This window comes from Rhamphochromis sp. 'chilingali', assembly GCF_963969265.1.
Source record: "Rhamphochromis sp. 'chilingali' genome assembly, chromosome: 2".
Taxonomy (NCBI): Eukaryota; Metazoa; Chordata; class Actinopteri; order Cichliformes; family Cichlidae; genus Rhamphochromis; species Rhamphochromis sp. 'chilingali'.
Window position 1 is genome coordinate 41,371,312 of NC_137930.1, and position 19,108 is coordinate 41,390,419.

A 19,108-nucleotide genomic window follows, 5' to 3' on the forward strand; every position below is an offset into this window, starting at 1 on the left:
AGATCATCCGTGTATATATATGGATGATCTGATATCCTCGTGTTGGTGTTGTTCCCAGACCATCATGAAAATGTTGTTCCAGGTTCAACATTGCAAGTGACCAATCACATTGTTGTGACGTTATTCTTTTGCGCGCCAAGCCATTCGTGCATTTATGAAATTCCAATGTTGCAAGGACAATATCAATTCTGCTTACTGTTTATTAAAGGGTTACGGTTAGGGTTAGGGTCAGGGTCCGTTGATCGGCGGACAGAGGCGGTTTCACGCAGCTTAAGTACAGTTTTTTGTTTTACGCCGGTTTTTCCCGAAGTCGCAAAAGTATGACGTCACAACATCTGATTGGTCACTTGCAATGTTGATCCTGGAACAACATTTAGTATGATGATCTGGGAACAACACCAACACGAGGATATCAGATCAACCGTTTGCGGATGCAGCGGGTGCAATAAGTGTCTGTGATGGAGGGAACAGTGGTTCCGTTCATCTTCTCAGCAGTTCTTACTATCCATTGTAGGGTATTGCAATCCGATACGTTTAAGCTTGATCAGCTGTTGTTAGAAGTTATTTAATATTAATTTCTAGTATCAACTGATGTTTGCTGGAGCCACAGCTGTAAAACTGCTGGTCATGATATCGGTTTGGATATGTGGTGAGAGGGAAACATGAAGATGAAACCCGGAGATGTCCTTACTGGATCATCAGAGTTGAACAGGTGATGGACAAACAGGTTTACCTTTGAGGTGACATGAATGAGTTGAAGGGAAGTTATGAACTGTTTCTGAGAAACAAATAACACCAGGATCCTTTTCTAAGTAGCTGACAGCTGGTAACTGTGCAGGGGCGGGTCTAGCAAAGTTTTCCCAGGGGGGCCAGGTAGGATATTAACAGGGAAAGGGGGGCACAAAGAAATACTTTTCTTTCTTATTCTCATTTAAAATGTCTAGCTTTTAATAAATAATCTGGATCTTACAACTAAAGTTTTCATCTGATGTAAAATGTATAGAAATCATACATATATACCAACAAGACTGTGTACATCACTGTCACAACAGCGTTTGTTTTCATTCACACGTCACATTATGAACTGATGCTGATGTCACATATTGTAACCTCCTGAATCTGGAGATCCACAGGTGGCGCTAGTGCACCTCAAAGCTGCCAATAAACAAAGAAGAAGAAGAACCTGTCCACAAATATGACGTCATCACCGATCGACCTAAGTAATCGCTGAAGAAGGAGAAATGGCTGCAAGGTTACTGCTCCGCTCCGCCGTCAGAGCCGCGGCGGCTTGCCGCTCCGTCCGGACCCCCGCTCTGAGCCGCAGCATGGCAGCAGGAGGTGAGCTCCAAGCCGGCACAGAACACCTGGAACTCGGCGGGAACAGGCGGCTTAGAGAGGGTTTAATCCGCGGGGAAGACTGAGAACGCCAATCGCTTCCTGTCCCGGTGACAGCGCCGCTTAGACAAGATTTCATTCAGAACAAATATAAATGATGGATCGGCTCATTTTAAAACGATTAAACGGTCCAATCAGTAGATTTTAATAAACCCATGTTCAGATCGGCACACTTTAAAGGACGGAACACCGGAAATAAGACAATTGGCTGTTAATAGCTTAGCAGCGTTAGCAGTTTGTTAGCTTCGGGAGGTCAGAGTTCAATTTAACAGTTAATTATTAGTCAGTTATTCAATTACACAAAACGCTCGGTTAATCGATTACATTACTGCTTTCGGATAGTAATGAATATTTTCTCTGGTTATAATTATCTAATCTGGTTGATTATTGATTGATCTTTTATTCGGAAAAAAATCTGCTCTGTGATGATTTTAATAAATGACCAAAAAACAAAGTAAACTTTCACCGAGATTCTGTCTAAATATGAAATGTAAAGAAGACATGAACAGGACGAGAAGAGCTCAGACTGGCTTAAATTAAATGTTTAAAGAAGTCCCCAAAGTTTGATTCTGTTCATCTGGACGTAGCGTTGTCAGTGGGAGAAACGCTTCGTCACTCGTCCAAGTGACTTCTTCAGTCTCAGCTGAGTGCAGGTTTCCCCAGTCTTATAAACAGTGCATTTGCATAATGACTGAAACGGTCATTATGCAAATGCACTTGGATGAGTGACTAAACGTTTCTCCCACTGAAAACGCTACGTCCAGATGAACAGAATCAAACTTTGGGAATTTACTTACCTGGATGATTGAGCATGCATCAAGATGTTTAAAGAAGTCACTGTGTTTCAGAGCATGAAGTCTGCAGACAGCCATGTGTTTTCCAACCTGTGTGTGTGCAGCAGCATGAGCTTACTGTAAACTCAGATCAAAATGAACAATAAAGTATGTTATTATTTTCTAAATAAAATAAAGCAGAAACATTTAAACTTTGAATTTTTCCTCATAAGTAAAGTATAATCTGAATTTTCTCCACCAGCCATTAATGGTTTTCTTGGCACGCTGTGAGGAACGTTTGATGCTTTCTTTCTCATTTTTGTCAGTATCTTGTGAAACGACGTAAATGTAAACATTTAAAAAAAAAAAAAAATCCTGTTTTTCTTTTAAACAAAGTATTGGTTTATGTGTATGAATGAAGATGAGGTGAAGATGAAAGCTGATTTTGTGTTCACAGGGATTCCCACTGATGAAGAGCAGGCCACAGGGCTGGAGAAAGTCATCATGAAGGCCATGAAGCATGGCGAGGTAAGATCGTTGAGTTCATTCAGCCCCGTTTGACCTGACGGGTCTCTGGGGTATCTCAGGCTACGTTCACACTGCAGGCATCAGATTCTGACAGAAATCTGCAGCTATCCTTTGAAGTACAGCTCCTCTCTTAAACAGCAATAAGGATAATTATTAGGCCATATGTAAATAACAAAACAACTGTATGACTTAAAGAAAATTTGGGAAACGTAAAGTCCGAAACAGGTCTTTATATTAACGGCCATCAGTCAAACAGTACTGTTGGGTCTGGGTCTATACAGAGCGCGTTGTACGTGACCTCTTCTTTTGCGCATGCGGGCCGCTTTGAGGGTTCACACTAGAGCGCGTTTGCTGTCACATTTTATTTGTAGTGTGAACGAGCAGACAAAAAATCGGATTTGATCAAAAAACCAGAATTGAGCATTAAGACCTGCAGTGTGAACGTAGCCTAAGCTGTCCTCCTCCTGCACATGAAGATGATGAAAGATAAACTTTGAGGTGAAACTGATGTTGAATACTGTCACGCCCTGACTCATCTGACTCCTCCCCCTCCTGTAGGACCCCTTCAACATGATGAAGCCAAAGCACTATGCAGGCTCCAAGGCCGACCCCCACCTGGTTCCCTCCATCACGAACAAGAGGATTGTGGGATGCGTGTGTGAGTTGTTGTTGTTTCCTGTGTGAAAGCGCGTATGTGAGCAGCGGCAGCTTTCTCAGACGAGGGTTAAACTCGCCTCCGGGCTTAAAGGGGGTGGGGCTTATTCTTCACTGGGAAACCTGAGCATGCATGTGAGCTGCAGGTTAGGGTTCTCACCCAGTTTCCTGTGTGCAGGTGAGGAGGACAACACAGCCGTGGTCTGGTTCTGGCTCCATGAGGGTGAGGCCCAGCGCTGCCCGTCCTGCGGCGCCCACTACAAGCTGGTTCCCCATGAGCTCCCCCACTGACCTGCCTCCTCTTCCTCCTGCAGAGGAAGCGGCGCTGTCTGCTTCCCACCTTCTTCTACTTGACATACCTGCTGACCTCATCAGTCGTTGCTTACACGTTACATGTACTCGGGATCAGACACGTTCGGGGAACAAAGAGTTTCTTCAGACATTTCCATTCAGTCAGTTTACACACACAATTGTACTGCACACGTTACACTCCTCCCACCTCCCAGGAGCAGCAATAAACTTTAACTTCCTGTCAACACGCTGTCTGTGTCATCTGTTCCACCTGAACGTGGAAGTGTAGCTGTGAAGTTCTCACCCAGCATCAGAATAGCAAACTGAGGATGAAAGAATGAAGTGTATCTGTATTCACTGTCAGCTCCTAGTTTATTTATACAATTGAAATATTAACAGACGTCTCTGGTTGTTTCTGTGTTATCACATTAATGAATGTGTCATATTACACACAGGTTAATTACAGTGTTAGTGTTTTATTTTTGGACCACAGCTCCTGAATATATCAAGAAATGAAGAAAATGAAAGTTATTGGTGCTAAATATGATGTACATAAAACTAGAATACATCAGACTGTTTACATCAAAATTTGAATTTAGTTTATTCCAGCTCAGCTGGGATTAGTAAATGAGTCTTTTAAATAAAGGGTTAACTTGAAAATGAAAAACTGAGTGAACATGAAGCAGTGAGAGCATAAACCTTCAGTGTTCAGCTCGCTCTATTATTATCTTATCGAAATGTAGTGTAGAAGATTTGTAGTGAAGTAGGAATCAGAAATGTTTGATCACACGGTGATGTGTAATGACAACATGGATGATGATTAGATCAATCTGCAGTGTATTTCTGAAAAAGACTTCTGAAAGATGTCGTGCATGCTGGGGACAACTTGCCAGAGAGGCAGATGTGAAATGTAAAAGAGAGGTCAGATACGACATCACCATAATCAGACATTCATAATCCCCTTATACCAGTATATAATTTCCTAAATGTTGACAAGGCATCCATCAAGAAACCGTTTTAAACAGCATCAGCATCACTCTGACCTTCAGATCAATCTGTTGAACCTGACAGAGAGGTCAGAGGTAATATGACTTATTTATGTCACATGAACTGGAGACCTCAGATGATGGAAGCCAGATCACAAACAATTTTATCAGAATCATTCAAAACTGCTCAGTGGGATTAATGAAGTTTAGGATGAACTTTGAAATTATAGATTATTTACAGTTTGTGTTGATCATCTGATTTACTGTGTTGCTGATCATTTTCTTACAGGTGATATGCATTGTAGATGGATAAAGTACAGATTATAGATGGATTATAGATTAAATATAGTTTATAGATTGATTAAATGTAATTGAAATCTAATCTCAAAAGTCTGTAGTCACTGCTGAGCCTCTGGCAGCAGGGGGCGCTTCTTGCTAATAGAATCTAAAGTGTTTCGTACATGATGCGATGAAGACACTGAGACCAGTTCACAGTAGTGATGAAGTGGATTAAGGAGCCTGCTGGCGTGAGGCGAGGAGGTGAAAGGTCTGTTTGGTCTGAGACGTCAGCGCAGTCACTGGCGAGTCTTGTCACAGGTGAAGTCACCCCGCCACCACAGGAGGAAACAGCTGTCTGCAGCTTCCTGTGACAGTAGTGTAGCTTCATAGATAGATGCCGTGAAATGGTTCACACAGTTTCTTAAAACTGTCATCACAGCTTTTTAAAGCACGCATCATGTGACCCCTGCTTTGCTTCCTTTAGTTTCCGCTCAGAGCTGCACACGAATAAGAAAAGGAGCTGAAAGGGACTGAAAGAGCCCAAGGAGCTCACTCAGAACTTTGTTAACGATGATCTCCATTTCTGTAAGAGCAAAGCTGCTGTGTTGGTGTGTGTCAGCTCTTCCCCTTTTATTTTGGTGACAAGTTTTTCTTTTGCTTCCTGTGTTTCTTTCCTGGATTCATGTCAACTGTCGTCCTGGTCCTCTTTTTCGGTGCACGTATATCTGCTGTGAGTGTCCCTCTGCCCTCGATGCTGTGCTCCCTCGCTCAGTGATTCTGGGTATTTTACTTTTCAATGAGTTTTCATTTCATTTCCTAATTGATTAATGGATCAGAGGTGTGTCAGCCTCCTGACTCGAGTCTGAGAGGATGATACAAGTGAGATGAGGTCAAGAAGAGCATACAGGTAACACCTGGAGCTGTGGGATGAATGTGGAGGAACACATTAAATGCCTGATGTGGTAGAGCAGGCATAAATGTTGGTAATACAGCAGTTCCACAGTGAGGAGCTCAGTTCAGGAGATCTCGTCCTCCATGTTGGCTCCTGAGAGCTCAGGCAGATTTCAGGTGAAGCTTTAAAGTTCACAGGAAACTAGACATTAAAAGGTCCATAGGTAGTTAAGTAAACAAGTGCTTTGAGATAAAAAATAAAATGTAAAAAGATTGATGACATTTGGCAATAAAACCCTTTCTGATTCTGATTCTGATTCTGATGACAATGCTTGGAACCATAAGGCAACAGATTTTTTTTTAAAAAACTGTGAAATAAACTGAAACCAGAATATTAGTAGTACAAAAGACAGGGGTGGTCATGGTAGGATGAACATGTATTTAAAAAAATATATACATACAGTGTGTGAGTCCTGTTAACACCTTCTAAACATCACAGAGCACAGAACATCACACCATCAACTTTACCATGGGAAGGATTAGATTGTAGAACCGTAAAATCTTCTTTCTTTCTTTCTTTCTTTCTTTCTTTCTTTCTTTCTTTCTTTCTTTCTTTCTTTCTTTCTTTCTTTCTTTCTTTCTTTCTTTCTTTCTTTCTTTCTGTCTTTCTTTCTTTCTTTCTTTCTTTCTTTCAAATATTAAAATTAACAATACAACAGTAAAGAAAATAAACCAACAGGAGGATAAATCAAACATTTTATTAATCAGAAAACAAAAACAAACACAGGGTATGTTTTGGAAAGAGCAGGAAGAAATAAGATGCTTTTCATGTCCTGTCCCAAATGATAACAGTAACTTTCTGTTTGCCATGTCCCAAAAAATGTCAATGACATCACTGTGGTTGACTGGAACATCCTTCTCAACTGCCAATGAAAGAAGGTCTGACAACCTCTCCTCTGAGCAAAGGGTGCAGTTTGTTTTTAACTAGTTTTAGTTTTGAGAAAGAATGCTCCCCAGTTGCTGTGGACACCAGGAGTGTTCCATATGTCTTCAGCAGCTCAGTCATGTTGGGGAAGATCAGATGTCATTGTTTTCTTTGACCACTGAAAGAATGGATGCCACACTGACTGGTGTTTTTTTTTTCCAGTTCTCTGGGACTGTCAGGGTATGCAAGGCATTCAAGATTTCCCATGTGGAATTATCTCCTCCTCCTAACATGTCTCAGAAGCTCCTGTGTCATTGTGTCAACAAAAACACAGAACTCTTTAACACAGTAGTATGCTTGGGGAGTTGTGAAAGCATGGTCATCAGCAGTAGCTGTTGTGGCAGCAAACTTAAACTTTGCTGGCACTTTCCTCCTCCGAGCTTGTCCAGGGACCTCAGATGGAGTGTCCAGACCCACTGATGCCGTCTTCTCTCTAGCCTGTTCATAAATTTTCTCAAACTCTTCCTCTGTTTTACTGTGTTCCAGGCTCTGCAAAACATCATCAACAATCTTGTATGCTGCAGCCAGGTCAAAGTCTTTCTTCTGCAATGCATCAGATGCAGTAGCAGTCACTTGGAAGATGGGACAGGTGATCTCCAGACACAGGATGAATTCAAAACTGATGCTTTTGAGAAGGATCATTGCATCACCTGCTGAAGAGTCTGGAGGATCTTGCTGTAGTATTTCAGCTGGGAGGATCTTCCTCATTGTCTTGAGGGCAGCTTCTCTGCAGGCTCACCTAGTGTCTGACAGCCCCATCATAACCTTGACCCCAGATGTTGTCAATCTTCAGATTATTGCATTTCTGCTTGGATGACACGTCTTACTGATGTGGCCAAAACTTTGATTCTAACTTTGTTCTGACTTCTGTTAGAGAGAAGCGAAACGAGAGGTCTTTTTCCAGCTCCCTGTCGCTCTTTTATGGCATTAAGGTGTAATTTAATTACACTGCCATACTTGCTGAACAACTCAACTAACTCTGAGAAATTTCCTTGATTTTGACTTGACAAGGTCTCATCATCTCCCCTGAAAGGCATACCCTGTCTTGCCAGGTAAAGAGTGATGTCTATAAAACAAGACAAAATTTCTGTTTCTCTCTCTTTGTCTTTTACAGCTTGTGACACTTGGTCAGCTACTTCAAAGGCTGCCTCCAAGATTTTTTTTAATGAGTTCTACCTCACCATACCACACATGTGAGACTCTGAGGCACTGTGCGCTTTAATCTAAGGAGCTTGGAGAGAAAAGCGTCTGGACTTCTTTAAGTTGCTTGAAGACGTTTCACCTCTCATCCGAGAAGCTTCTTAAGTTCGAGGGTCAAATGGTGGAGAGTCCCTGTGGGAGTAACCCCCCAAAGAGGGACAAAAGGACCCCCTGATTGATCCTCTACCTAGTCACATGAGCCAAGGCGTGAAAACTGGTGTGGGTCACAGTCAGCCAGGGTTTCTGGTGAGCTCATTGTGAAACCTGGCCCCACCCTATCATGTGATTTCCTGAGGTCAGATGGCCCAGGGTGTGAGTGGGTGTTAAGGGGTCTGGGAAGGGATCTCAAAACTGGATTATAGATGGCAGACAGTTGGTGTCGTAAACCAGCGCCTCTGTTCAAAGATGGTCGCTCACAGTGGACATAGATGGCTTCTTTCACTCCTCTTTCAAACCATCTGTACTCTCCAGTGTTGGTCAAGTTACTTGAAAAAACTAATCAGTAACTAATTACTGATTACTTCCCAAAAAAGTAATCCTGTTACTTTACTGAGTAAAGTAATTAATTACTTAGTTACTTTTTAAAAACACGATTTACAACCTGAATAGGTGATAAAGTGATAGATCTTTCAGCCCAATTCTACTTTTTCTACATAATCCATCATACAAAATGTAATCAAATGGAAAGGTCCCCTTTTAAAACTTGTTTTATTAGTTTTAATCTTTTAACTTTATGCATCAAGCAAAAATTTAATTATATGCACCATTCCCTGACTGGAAGAAATTTGTTTAATATTTAAACCTATTTTCTGCACATTCCAGCACATAAAATACATTTTTGTGTGTGTGTGTGTTTACACTCAGTCTTTCAAATAGATGCAAGTAAATCACAGCAGAAAATAAATAAAGTCAAACACTCAGCGGTCCTTTTGCTCTATTTTCACCTGTAAAGCAGGAGTGGGGTAGGCGGAGGTTTACCCTGGTGTAGGTGTGCCGCAGCGGTCATTTGAAGAATCCGCGAGTTTCTCTGAATTTCCCATTACGTCGTAGCGTACTCGGTGCTTGCTTGGAAGTTTAGGGGTTTTTTTTGCTGTAAAAAGAATTTTTCTTCCCACGCACAACGGACGCTAATGTTTTTGTCACTTTTTATGGAATCAAACTTAAAGTAAGGTCAGTACTTCCACGCTTTAAACACTGCAGGGTCATACTCTCTCCGGCACTCGATATATGATCCACTGTTGATCTGCACACAGCTGTTGTCACGAACGTCGCACTCGCTTACGTCACTGTCATGAGACACTCTCGCAAAAAAATCACGGTTTTAGTAACGCAGTAATGCAGCGTTCCTACGGGAAGTAACAGTAATCTAATTACCGTTTTTGCAATAGTAATCCCTTACTTTACTCGTTACTTGCAAAAGTAATTGGATTACAGTAACGCGTTAACGCGTTACTGTAATGGACTGCTGAGTCTTGTCCTGTGGAGGTGGCTCTCCACGTCCAAGTCCAGACGCTTTTCTCTCCAAGCTCCTTAGACTACGATTTATTTAGTCAGCCACCGATTGTGCAAGTTCCCCCACCTAAAATGATGACAGAGGTCAGTAATTTGCACCAGAGGTACACTTCAACTGTGAGAGACAGAATGTGAAAAAAAAATCCATGAATCCACATGGTAGGATTTGTAAAGAATTAATTTGTAAATCAGGGTGGAAAATAAGTATTTGGTCACCTCAAACAAGGAAAATCTCTGGCTCTCACAGACCTGTAACGTCTTCTGTAAGAAGCTTTTCTGTCCCCCACTCGTTACCTGTATGAATGGCACCTGTTTGAACTCATCATCTGTATAAAAGACACCTGTCCACAGCCTCAAACAGTCAGACTCCAAACTCCGCCATGGCCAAGACCAAAGAGCTCTCGAAGGACACCAGGAAAAGTATTGTAGACCTGCACCAGACTGGGAAGAGTGAATCTACAATAGGCAAGCAGCTTGGTGTGAAAAAATCAACTGTGGGAGCAATCATCAGAAAATGGAAGACATACAAGACCACTGATAATCTCCCTCGATCTGGGGCTCCACGCAAGATCTCATCCCGTGGGGTCAAAATGATCATGAGAACGGTGAGCAAAGATCCCAGAACCACACGGGGGGACCTGGTGAATGACCTGCAGAGAGCTGGGACCAAAGTAACAAAGGTCACCATCAGTAACACACTACAACGGCAGGGAATCAAATCCCGCAGTGCCAGACGTGTTCCGCTGCTGAAGCCAGTGCATGTCCAGGCCCGTCTGAAGTTTGCCAGAGAGCACATGGATGATACAGCAGAGGATTGGGAGAATGTCATGTGGTCAGATGAAACCAAAGTAGAACTTTTTGGTATAAACTCAACTCGTCGTGTTTGGAGGAAGAAGAATACTGAGTTGCAGCCCAAGAACACCATACCTACTGTGAAGCATGGGGGTGGAAACATCATGCTATGGGGATGTTTTTCTGCCAAGGGGACAGGACGACTGATCCGTGTTAAGGACAGAATGAATGGGGCCATGTATCGTGAGATTTTGAGCCAAAACCTCCTTCCATCAGTGAGAACTTTGAAGATGAAACGAGGCTGGGTCTTCCAACATGACAATGATCCAAAACACACCGCCCGGGCAACAAAGGAGTGGCTCCGTAAGAAGCATTTGAAAGTCCTAGAGTGGCCTAGCCAGTCTCCAGACCTCAACCCCATAGAAAATCTGTGGCGGGAGTTGAAAGTCCGTGTTGCTCGGCGACAGCCCCAAAACATCACTGCTCTCGAGAAGATCTGCATGGAGGAATGGGTCAAAATACCAGCTACTGTGTGTGCAAACCTGGTAAAGACCTATAGTAAACGTTTGACCTCTGTTATTGCCAACAAAGGTTATGTTACAAAGTATTGAGTTGTATTTTTGTTATTGACCAAATACTTATTTTCCACCCTAATTTACGAATAAATTCTTTACAAATCCTACCATGTGAATTCATGGATTTTTTTTTTCACATTCTGTCTCTCACAGTTGAAGTGTACCTCTGGTGCAAATTACTGACCTCTGTCATCATTTTAGGTGGAGGAACTTGCACAATCGGTGGCTGACTAAATACTTTTTTGCCCCACTGTATGTGCTCTTTAATCCTTTCTAAAGCCCTTCTCCACCGACTGAACCCTTCCGTTTTCCAGGTTTTGTGACTTGTGTACTTTTCATCATTTAAGAAAAGACGGCAGCTGAAACAAACCATGGCATCAGCACTTGGAGAATACTCTAGCCATGGATTATTCTCATACCACTTCTTTTGAAACGATCGTCCCTCTTCATTCTTTGGATATGATGACAGTACTGGTTGGCAGGGTCCAATATTGTCACACATTTGAATAAAGGCCTCATCATACTGTATGTGGAATTTTATGACATGGGCAGGATCAGTTGGGTGTGTCCAAGTAGGTTTGAGAATGTCCTCTCTATGGCTTCACTCTTCTACTCTCTGAGCTCTGTCTCACTCTCTGACTTTCTCACTCCAGTCTCTTTCTCCTGGCTTGCCCTTTCCTCTACATTCTCTCTAGGCTCTGTCTGTGACTCAGGCTTTGCCTCGCTTCCTCCTTCCATCTCCTCATCTGAACTATCACCCTCCACTTGCTGTTTATCTAAGAACAACACACAATTTAATATCGCATTAATCTATTATTTAATTATCTACACTTAACAACTTTTGCACCTAGTCCATGGTAAAGTAATGATAGAAAATGTTGTAGAACCAAAACACTGCAACTGTTATTATTGTTTTTTTTACTGCCTTACTTTCAGTCAATGTATTTTGTTTTTCACTATGCATATTTTATATGCCATTAGGTCATTTATTGTGAAAATTCTCATGTAGGAACTATTGTACTGCATGTTGGTTCCACTGGTGCACCTGAGGGAGATGCACGCCCATGTTGATGTGTGAGCATGGCAAGTTGAAGCAAGAGAAGTCAATTTAATTCAGAGAAAGTTGTTTCTTAAAAGTATCTGTAAAGTGCTCATTTCTGCCTCAAAGCATGGGTCAGCCAGCGAGGTATGTTTGTATGTTATATAGATCATTTTATGTTTTTATTTCACTCGTCTTACTATTTCATTGAATTTTATGTTATGTTTTAGTTCGACGGTGGCGTAGTTTGTGATCAAGGTGAAGCTGTAACAACCCCAAGACCTTACAACTAACATTAAAGCCAACTTCATGCCATCAGTAAAAGAACTCTTTAATGACTTTAAGAAGAGGTAGAAGTGATAGTTTTTATCCTTGAATACGTCTACAACAACTGGTACATGTGTTATTTTTACCTGTGCTCTTTTTAATCCATCTGGTGAGGGATCCACTGCCTTTAGCAGCCTCACACAGCTTCTTTTGTAGCTGTTTCTTTTTTCTTTTTTTTTTCAGATATTTTTATTAAAGTTTCTGCATCCATTTTTACAAAAGACAAATTGAACAATATACCGTTTTCTTTTTGAAGAACATAAAACAATATGAAACATACACTCCCACCTCATAATTATAGGAGTACCAGTGGGTGTACAAAAAGAAAAAAGAAAGGGTCCAATCTAATAATACAAGTAGCAAACCCTGGAGTACAAGATAACAGTTCCTGAGTGTACAAGAGAGATGTGGAGAGTTTCAAAGCCCACACCCCCACACAGACACAGAGAAAACAAAACACACAAACCAAGAAAAAACAAAACAAAACAAAAAGACAAAAACAAAACACAAACATAATGAGTGGTCAGCTTAGTTGTAGAGATAAGTCAATTCTGTAAGAGAAAAGAAATATGTATAAAGTAGGTAAGTAAATGCCATCATAAGGTGCAGGCACAATAGAGTCCATATACTTAAACTTAAACATCTTACTTAAACATAAGATAAAATAAAATATAATAAAGTCTGAGCTGGCTAATTGGGAGCGTTGCGAGACCGCAAAGTCTGAACATGGTCAAAAAAGGGTTGCCAGGTCTTAAAAAATTTGGCCATAGACCCACGCAGGGTGAATTTAATCTTTTCGAGTTTGCTAAAATGCAACGCGTCTCTGATCCAGATTTCCCAGGATGGGGGAGAAGGGGACTTCCAATATCCCATATAAATATGGGACTTCCCATATTCTGCGTCTTGCCAATAAGGTGAGAAATGCTACCAGATCCGCTTGGAGCGTTGGCAAGGCAACTGTATCAGGAAGAACCCCAAACAAAGCAGTTAAGGGCACGGGTTGGAGGGTTAGCTGGATGATCTTTGATAAAGTCAGAAAAATATTAATCCAGTATTGTTTGAGGGATGGACATGACCAAAACATATGTATTAGAGAGGCAGGTGTTTGATGACAACGGTCGCAATCAGGGCTAAGGTTGGGGTATATTTGAGCTAGTCTGACTTTAGTCCAGTGTACACGGTGCAAAATCTTACATTGAATCAGCCCGTGTTTGGCACATAATGAGGAGCCATGGACCCGGTAAAGAATTTTATCCCAAGAGTCATCCTGAATCACACACCCCAAATCCTGCTCCCATGCCATTTTAATAGCCGAGGTTGAGGAGTTGCCAAAGGAACATATTCTCCCATACAAACAAGAGATCAGGCCCTGTGATGAAGGGGGAGGCGATAGAAGGTTATCAAAGTCATGATAAGGAGGTCTAGATGGGAACTGAGAGGATTTCTCCTTAACAAAACTCCGGATTTGTAAGTAGCGAACAAAGTGACTTTTTGGAAGGCCAAATTTCAATGAGAGCTGTTCAAAGGAGGCAAATGTATTCTGAATGTACAGATCAGAAAAAGACCTGATACCCAAGGAGGCCCACAAATAAAAAGCACCATCAACTAATGAAGGCTGAAAAGAGGGATTTTTCAAAATGGGTGACTGAAGGGAAAAAAAGGTCAACTTAAAATAACAACGAAATTGATACCATATTTTCAAGGTAACTTTGACAATAGAGTTATTATAAGAACCTGCACTCGGAGGCTGCTTTTGGGCATAAATCAGGGCTGGTAAAGAGGATGAGGCACAAGAAGAAGTCTCCAAACTCAGCCGGGCCGGGGCATTATTCATGCCTTCCCCCTGTAGCCAGTACCTGAGAATACGAATATTACATGCCCAATAATAGAACATAAGGTTTGGTAAAGCCATCCCCCCCATCTTTTTCGGTCTTTGAGTATTCTAGGGGGTTTTTTTGTTCCAAATGAACCCAGACAGAATCTTGTAGCTGTTTCTTTCTCCTCTCCTTACGAGGCATGTCTGGAATATTTTTTATATTGTTAGTAATAATTTTTAAAAATCTATACACATAAAACACACACACATGCACATGCAGTGCTTATTAAATGTTTAAACTGTAGAGATACAATAATTTTACTGCTGTAAAATCAGCATTTTATCTAATTTGAAATATAAACCTAATATCATCTGTTACCTAATATATTTTCTTTAAAAACAGTGGGGTTTTTTTGAAAATCATAATTATAATAATCCATAATTATGTGGATATCCATATTAGATCGTTTTTAGTGAAATAAAAGTCCTCCAGAAAAGAAGGGAAAAGTCCTGTAACTTACTTTAAAACAAAACATGTTTCCTAAAACGGTGGACAGAGCTACAGACCCCCTTGTAACACCCCTACCCAGTTAGCTAGCAGTTAATGACCACCACTACTTGTGCAGTTCATAAAAGGACATGTATGTTTGTCACGCTGTTGCACAAACAGCACGTTCATTTATTTCAGTTCATTAGTTTTTATAGACTATAGTGTGCGCTGTACACCCTACTTACTGTTTTTGTTTCAGTCTGCACCTTCCAATTAATTTGCCTGCTTCTCCTCCACCACCTAGCCTGTAGAAAATGCGCATGTACTTTGCGAGCTCATTCCAGGTGTTGTGCCAAAAAGTGGTTGTCTGCCAAAAAGTGGTTTCCGGTATTTGCCAAAAACTGACTGCTTGTATTTAAACTGCTATAAATAACTTGTTGGTCTATAATATGTGAAACATATGTCAAATGTATCCCTCATGAATGATACCAAGTCATCTTGAGCAACAAACAACATTCCTGTAACAAGGTAGAAGCCGCAATCAGTTTTTGGCACTGACTTTTATGTATCCTTTATTCTTGTTGACTTTGAAAATGTCTCTTTTAAGAGTAATCTGGCCACGAGGACAGCTGAAATTGCAACAAATGCAAAAAAATAGTTCTGTAAACATATTTTAAGTACAATAACACAGTTACAGAAACAGGTAATTTTTAAAATTTTATATATAACCCCTTTGTAATACCTGTTCACCAAAGTCTATTTAGCAACATACGGAACGATATTACACATAAAAAAAACACACGGAAACTTTGGAAATCAGCTTTTGGCATGCAATTAGTGATGGGTCGGTCGCGAACGAAACGGCTCTTAGAGCCCGATCTTTGACGTGAACGACGCGAGCCGGCTCCTTATCGCGAGCCGTGGGTTTTTTTCTTTTTCTTTCTCTCACCCTCTCTATCGCACTTTTTTCCGCTTCACTACGCACGCAAGCCTTGTGCTTTGCGCTGGGAGGAGGGGGAAGGGACGGTAGTTACACTCTCAGCACAGGAACAGAGCGGCAGGAAGAGAGAGAGAGAAAGAGAGCCAGGGACAACAATGTCACATTAGAAAGGTATAGTAATCATCCACAACTATAATCAGTTGCGGATGATAAAGGATTCAGAAAGTTTATTCATGCAGGTCCATATGACACAGAATATGCATGTTCTTTTTGTTTTCATATTATAATTTCTATTTAATTGTGTTGTGGTTTGCAGTGTTTTGTGTTGTTTCACTTTAAAATTGTTTAAAAGGAAAAAGCTGAAAATTTAAATAGTTAAAAGTTAAAATATAAATAGTTGGTTTTTGTATTATATGATTTATTTATTACATTTTATGTGGAGTGAATAAATAAAAGTATATTTACGGTACCCTAGAGACAAAGCATGTAAAAACTCCAAAACGCGTACAAAAGACAACAGAAGTGCTCCAGGATGCTAGGCGCAGTGTAGTGGCTACACAAGCCAGGAAGTACCAACGACCAGATTTGGTGTGTGGTAGTAACAGGTAAATGAACATTTTTTTTAAATTATTTGAATATATATGAGTGCTTGTGTATAAATACACAAACAATACACACATGCTTTTAGTTGTGTAATTTAAGTGATCTAGGTAGCTCTGTTTTGGAAGTTCAGTTAAAACTAGAAATGTGTTTTGGAGTTTGTACGTGTTTTGTCTCTAGTGGCCACCGCATATATTTATATATATAAACATATATAAATAAAACCACTTTTTTTTACATTAGTAATTCCTTTTGTGTATAATTTTATATTATTGTTAATAATAAATTAATTAAAACAACCTGAGGAGCCGGTTCGGAGCTGAAAGAGCTGGCTCTTTTTAGTGAGTCGAGCCGAAAGAGCCGGTTCTCTAAAAAGAGCCGGAAATCCCATCACTACAGGCAATCTGCTCGTAACGAACGCGCTCTGCCCTCAAGGGCGAGCATTGGTTAATGGTAGTCATGTGACTGATGCAAGCCAGATCCTTTTCTTTAGCAAAATTGAGATTAATAGTTACATTTTATTGTTGAGGGGCAAAGACAGGGCTCCATACACACATACACATAAAAAAAAAACAAAAAAACCCTTCTCTCCTCCTGCCTGTGCAAACAAGCAGCATCGTCTCCGTACATCTGCTGTTTCCTTGGTTACCTGTAATGGTGCACACACACACACACACACACACACACACACACACACACACACACACACTGGTTGTATCCCAGTTCAGGGTCTGCAGCCTTCTTTTTTTTTTTTTTTTTTAAATACGCTTTATTGACAAAGCACAAAATACAGATATACAAATACAAAATAGCAAACACAATGTCAGGGGGTTCGTATAAAAAAGCAAAATAGACACAGTCTATTAAAGAATCACATGATATTGAACAGGGAACATAAGTTTATGGTTTTGACAGCTTTTACATTTTGAGAATGTTGTATGGTTTTAACATATTGTTTGGTTTCATTTAAAAAGCACTGAAAGGATGGTTTTGCGTTAGAAAATTTCAACTTATGTATATGAAATTTAGCCAATAATATCAATAAATTAATCAAATAAAATTTGTTTGCCCTGTGCATGTGGTACTTAAAGAAACCAAACAATATTTTCTCGTAACAAAAAGAGAACTCAGAAAAGATAAAGGAAACAACAAAAACACAAAATTCTTGCCAGAAAAGATTTGTGTATAAGCATGACCAAAATAAATGAGAAATATCTTCCTTCACACAATTACAAAATGTATAGTTAACATCAATGTCCTTTTTATAACGTACAAGAAAAGATCTGGTTGGGTAAAAACGATGAATTACTTTAAAAGATATTTCCTTTACTTTGTTATTTAATAGAAATTTTGACGGTAAGGTCCAAATCTTCTCCCATTCCAGGTCCTGGTATCAGTTATTCCAGTAGGCGACAGCCGTTGGGACACAAGTTCTGTCTTTTTGAAACGGAGTTCGTATTTCACGGTTGTTTTTCCTCTTTACAGAGGGGAAACACACCTGACCGACATAAGTAATAGCAGGATACAGTGGTATCAAATCATTAACAACAGGATTTCCAAACAACATTAAGACCCCAGCAGGGATAGCATCAAACACTACGGCATATTCCTTTGGTGGAACAGGAAGACCATATGTATTCAAAAATTCTGAGTAAGAGAGTAAACCTCCAACAGGATTTATAAGTTGTGCAACACGATGAATCCCATTATCAAACCAATTACTTAAAAACACAGACTTATGTTTGTATAAAATGTCTCTATTGTTCCAAATATAGTATCTATGTGGAGAAAAGTTGTGTTTATAAATCAATGACCAGGAAAGAAGCATTTGTTTATGAAAGTTGGATAGTTTTAAAGGGATTTTATTGATATTGTAATTACAAAGCAAAAGAAAGTGTCATGGTTCTGGGTCAGTTTCGACCCAGTATTTTGAATTTTGATTGATTAGTTTATTTTTGAGTGTTTGTTGTGGTTTTGGGCGCTATGAGTATTATTATTAAAATGATTATTATTATTAGAATTCTATGTTTCTGTTTATTCATGTTTAAGGATTTGTTCTCGGTTGTATCTCACGTTTAGTTTAGTTCAGGTTCCATGTGTCATTCTGTCTGTCTCAGTGTCAGGTCGGCGTCTTGGTGTAGTGTTCTCGTTTCCTGTTTTATTGTGAAGGTCTGCGTCTCATGTGAGTGTGTTCAGTTTTACCTCTGTCTCGTCTTGTTGATTATTCCCAGCTGTGTCCACCACCTGTGTGTAATTCCCCTGCGTTTCTCTGTGTGTATTTAAGTCGTGTCCTCTGTCATTGTAGTTGCTGGTCCGTCTGTGTATTCCACCCTGCTTCATCTGTGTGTTTCCCTGCTGTCAACCGCCAAGTGTTTCTGCTCGCTTTCATTCATGTTCGGGTTCGTGTTCTGTAGTCAGTTTGTCCCCAGTCTAGTTTAGTCCTTGTTCGGTTCGCCTTTTGTCCATTTTTATTTTGTGTTTAATAAACCACCATCACACCTTTACAAGTGCCTGCGTTTGGATCCTCCTTTATTTTCCACACGGCTCATCTCACTCGCCGTGACAGAAAGTTAAGACCACCAATTTTTGAGAAAATATAATTGGGAATTAAGTTCCAAATTGAGGTTGGGTTCCTGAAAAATTGTTTAATACAGTTTATTTTAAACACACTGCTTAATGAGGAGAAGTCAAGAAAGTTTACTCCACCATGTTGGTATGAGTTGGATAAAACTGATCTTTTAATATAATGAATTCTATTCTTCCATATGAAATTATAAATAAATCTGTCAATATCTTCCAGGGTTTCTTTATTTACATCAAGAGACAAAGCACAAGTTAGAGATAAACCCTCTGCTTTCATGAGTAAAACTCTCCCTTTAATGGATAAATCCTGCTGCAGCCAAGCATTAAGCTTTTGTTGTGTTTTGTCCAAAATTGGAGTGAAATTAAGGGAGCACCTGGTGGATTGATTTTTATTACAGTTTTTTACAGACGCTAGGACACATTTCTCAATACTTAGGTCACTTTTGCAAAAC

The 19,108-nt window shown here is 40.2% G+C and overlaps 1 protein-coding gene across 1 annotated transcript; it reads left to right on the top strand.

Annotated features, from left to right (window-relative positions):
• Positions 1-1,186: 1,186 nt before the first annotated feature.
• Positions 1,187-3,886, top strand: LOC308390075 (cytochrome c oxidase subunit 5B, mitochondrial-like). The gene is made up of 4 exons (XM_080871774.1): positions 1,187-1,338; positions 2,626-2,696; positions 3,255-3,354; positions 3,529-3,886. Exons 1-4 carry the CDS (start codon positions 1,242-1,244, stop codon positions 3,639-3,641), a joined length of 381 nt encoding a protein of 126 aa, XP_080727900.1. The 5' UTR covers positions 1,187-1,241; the 3' UTR covers positions 3,642-3,886.
• Positions 3,887-19,108: the final 15,222 nt, after the last annotated feature.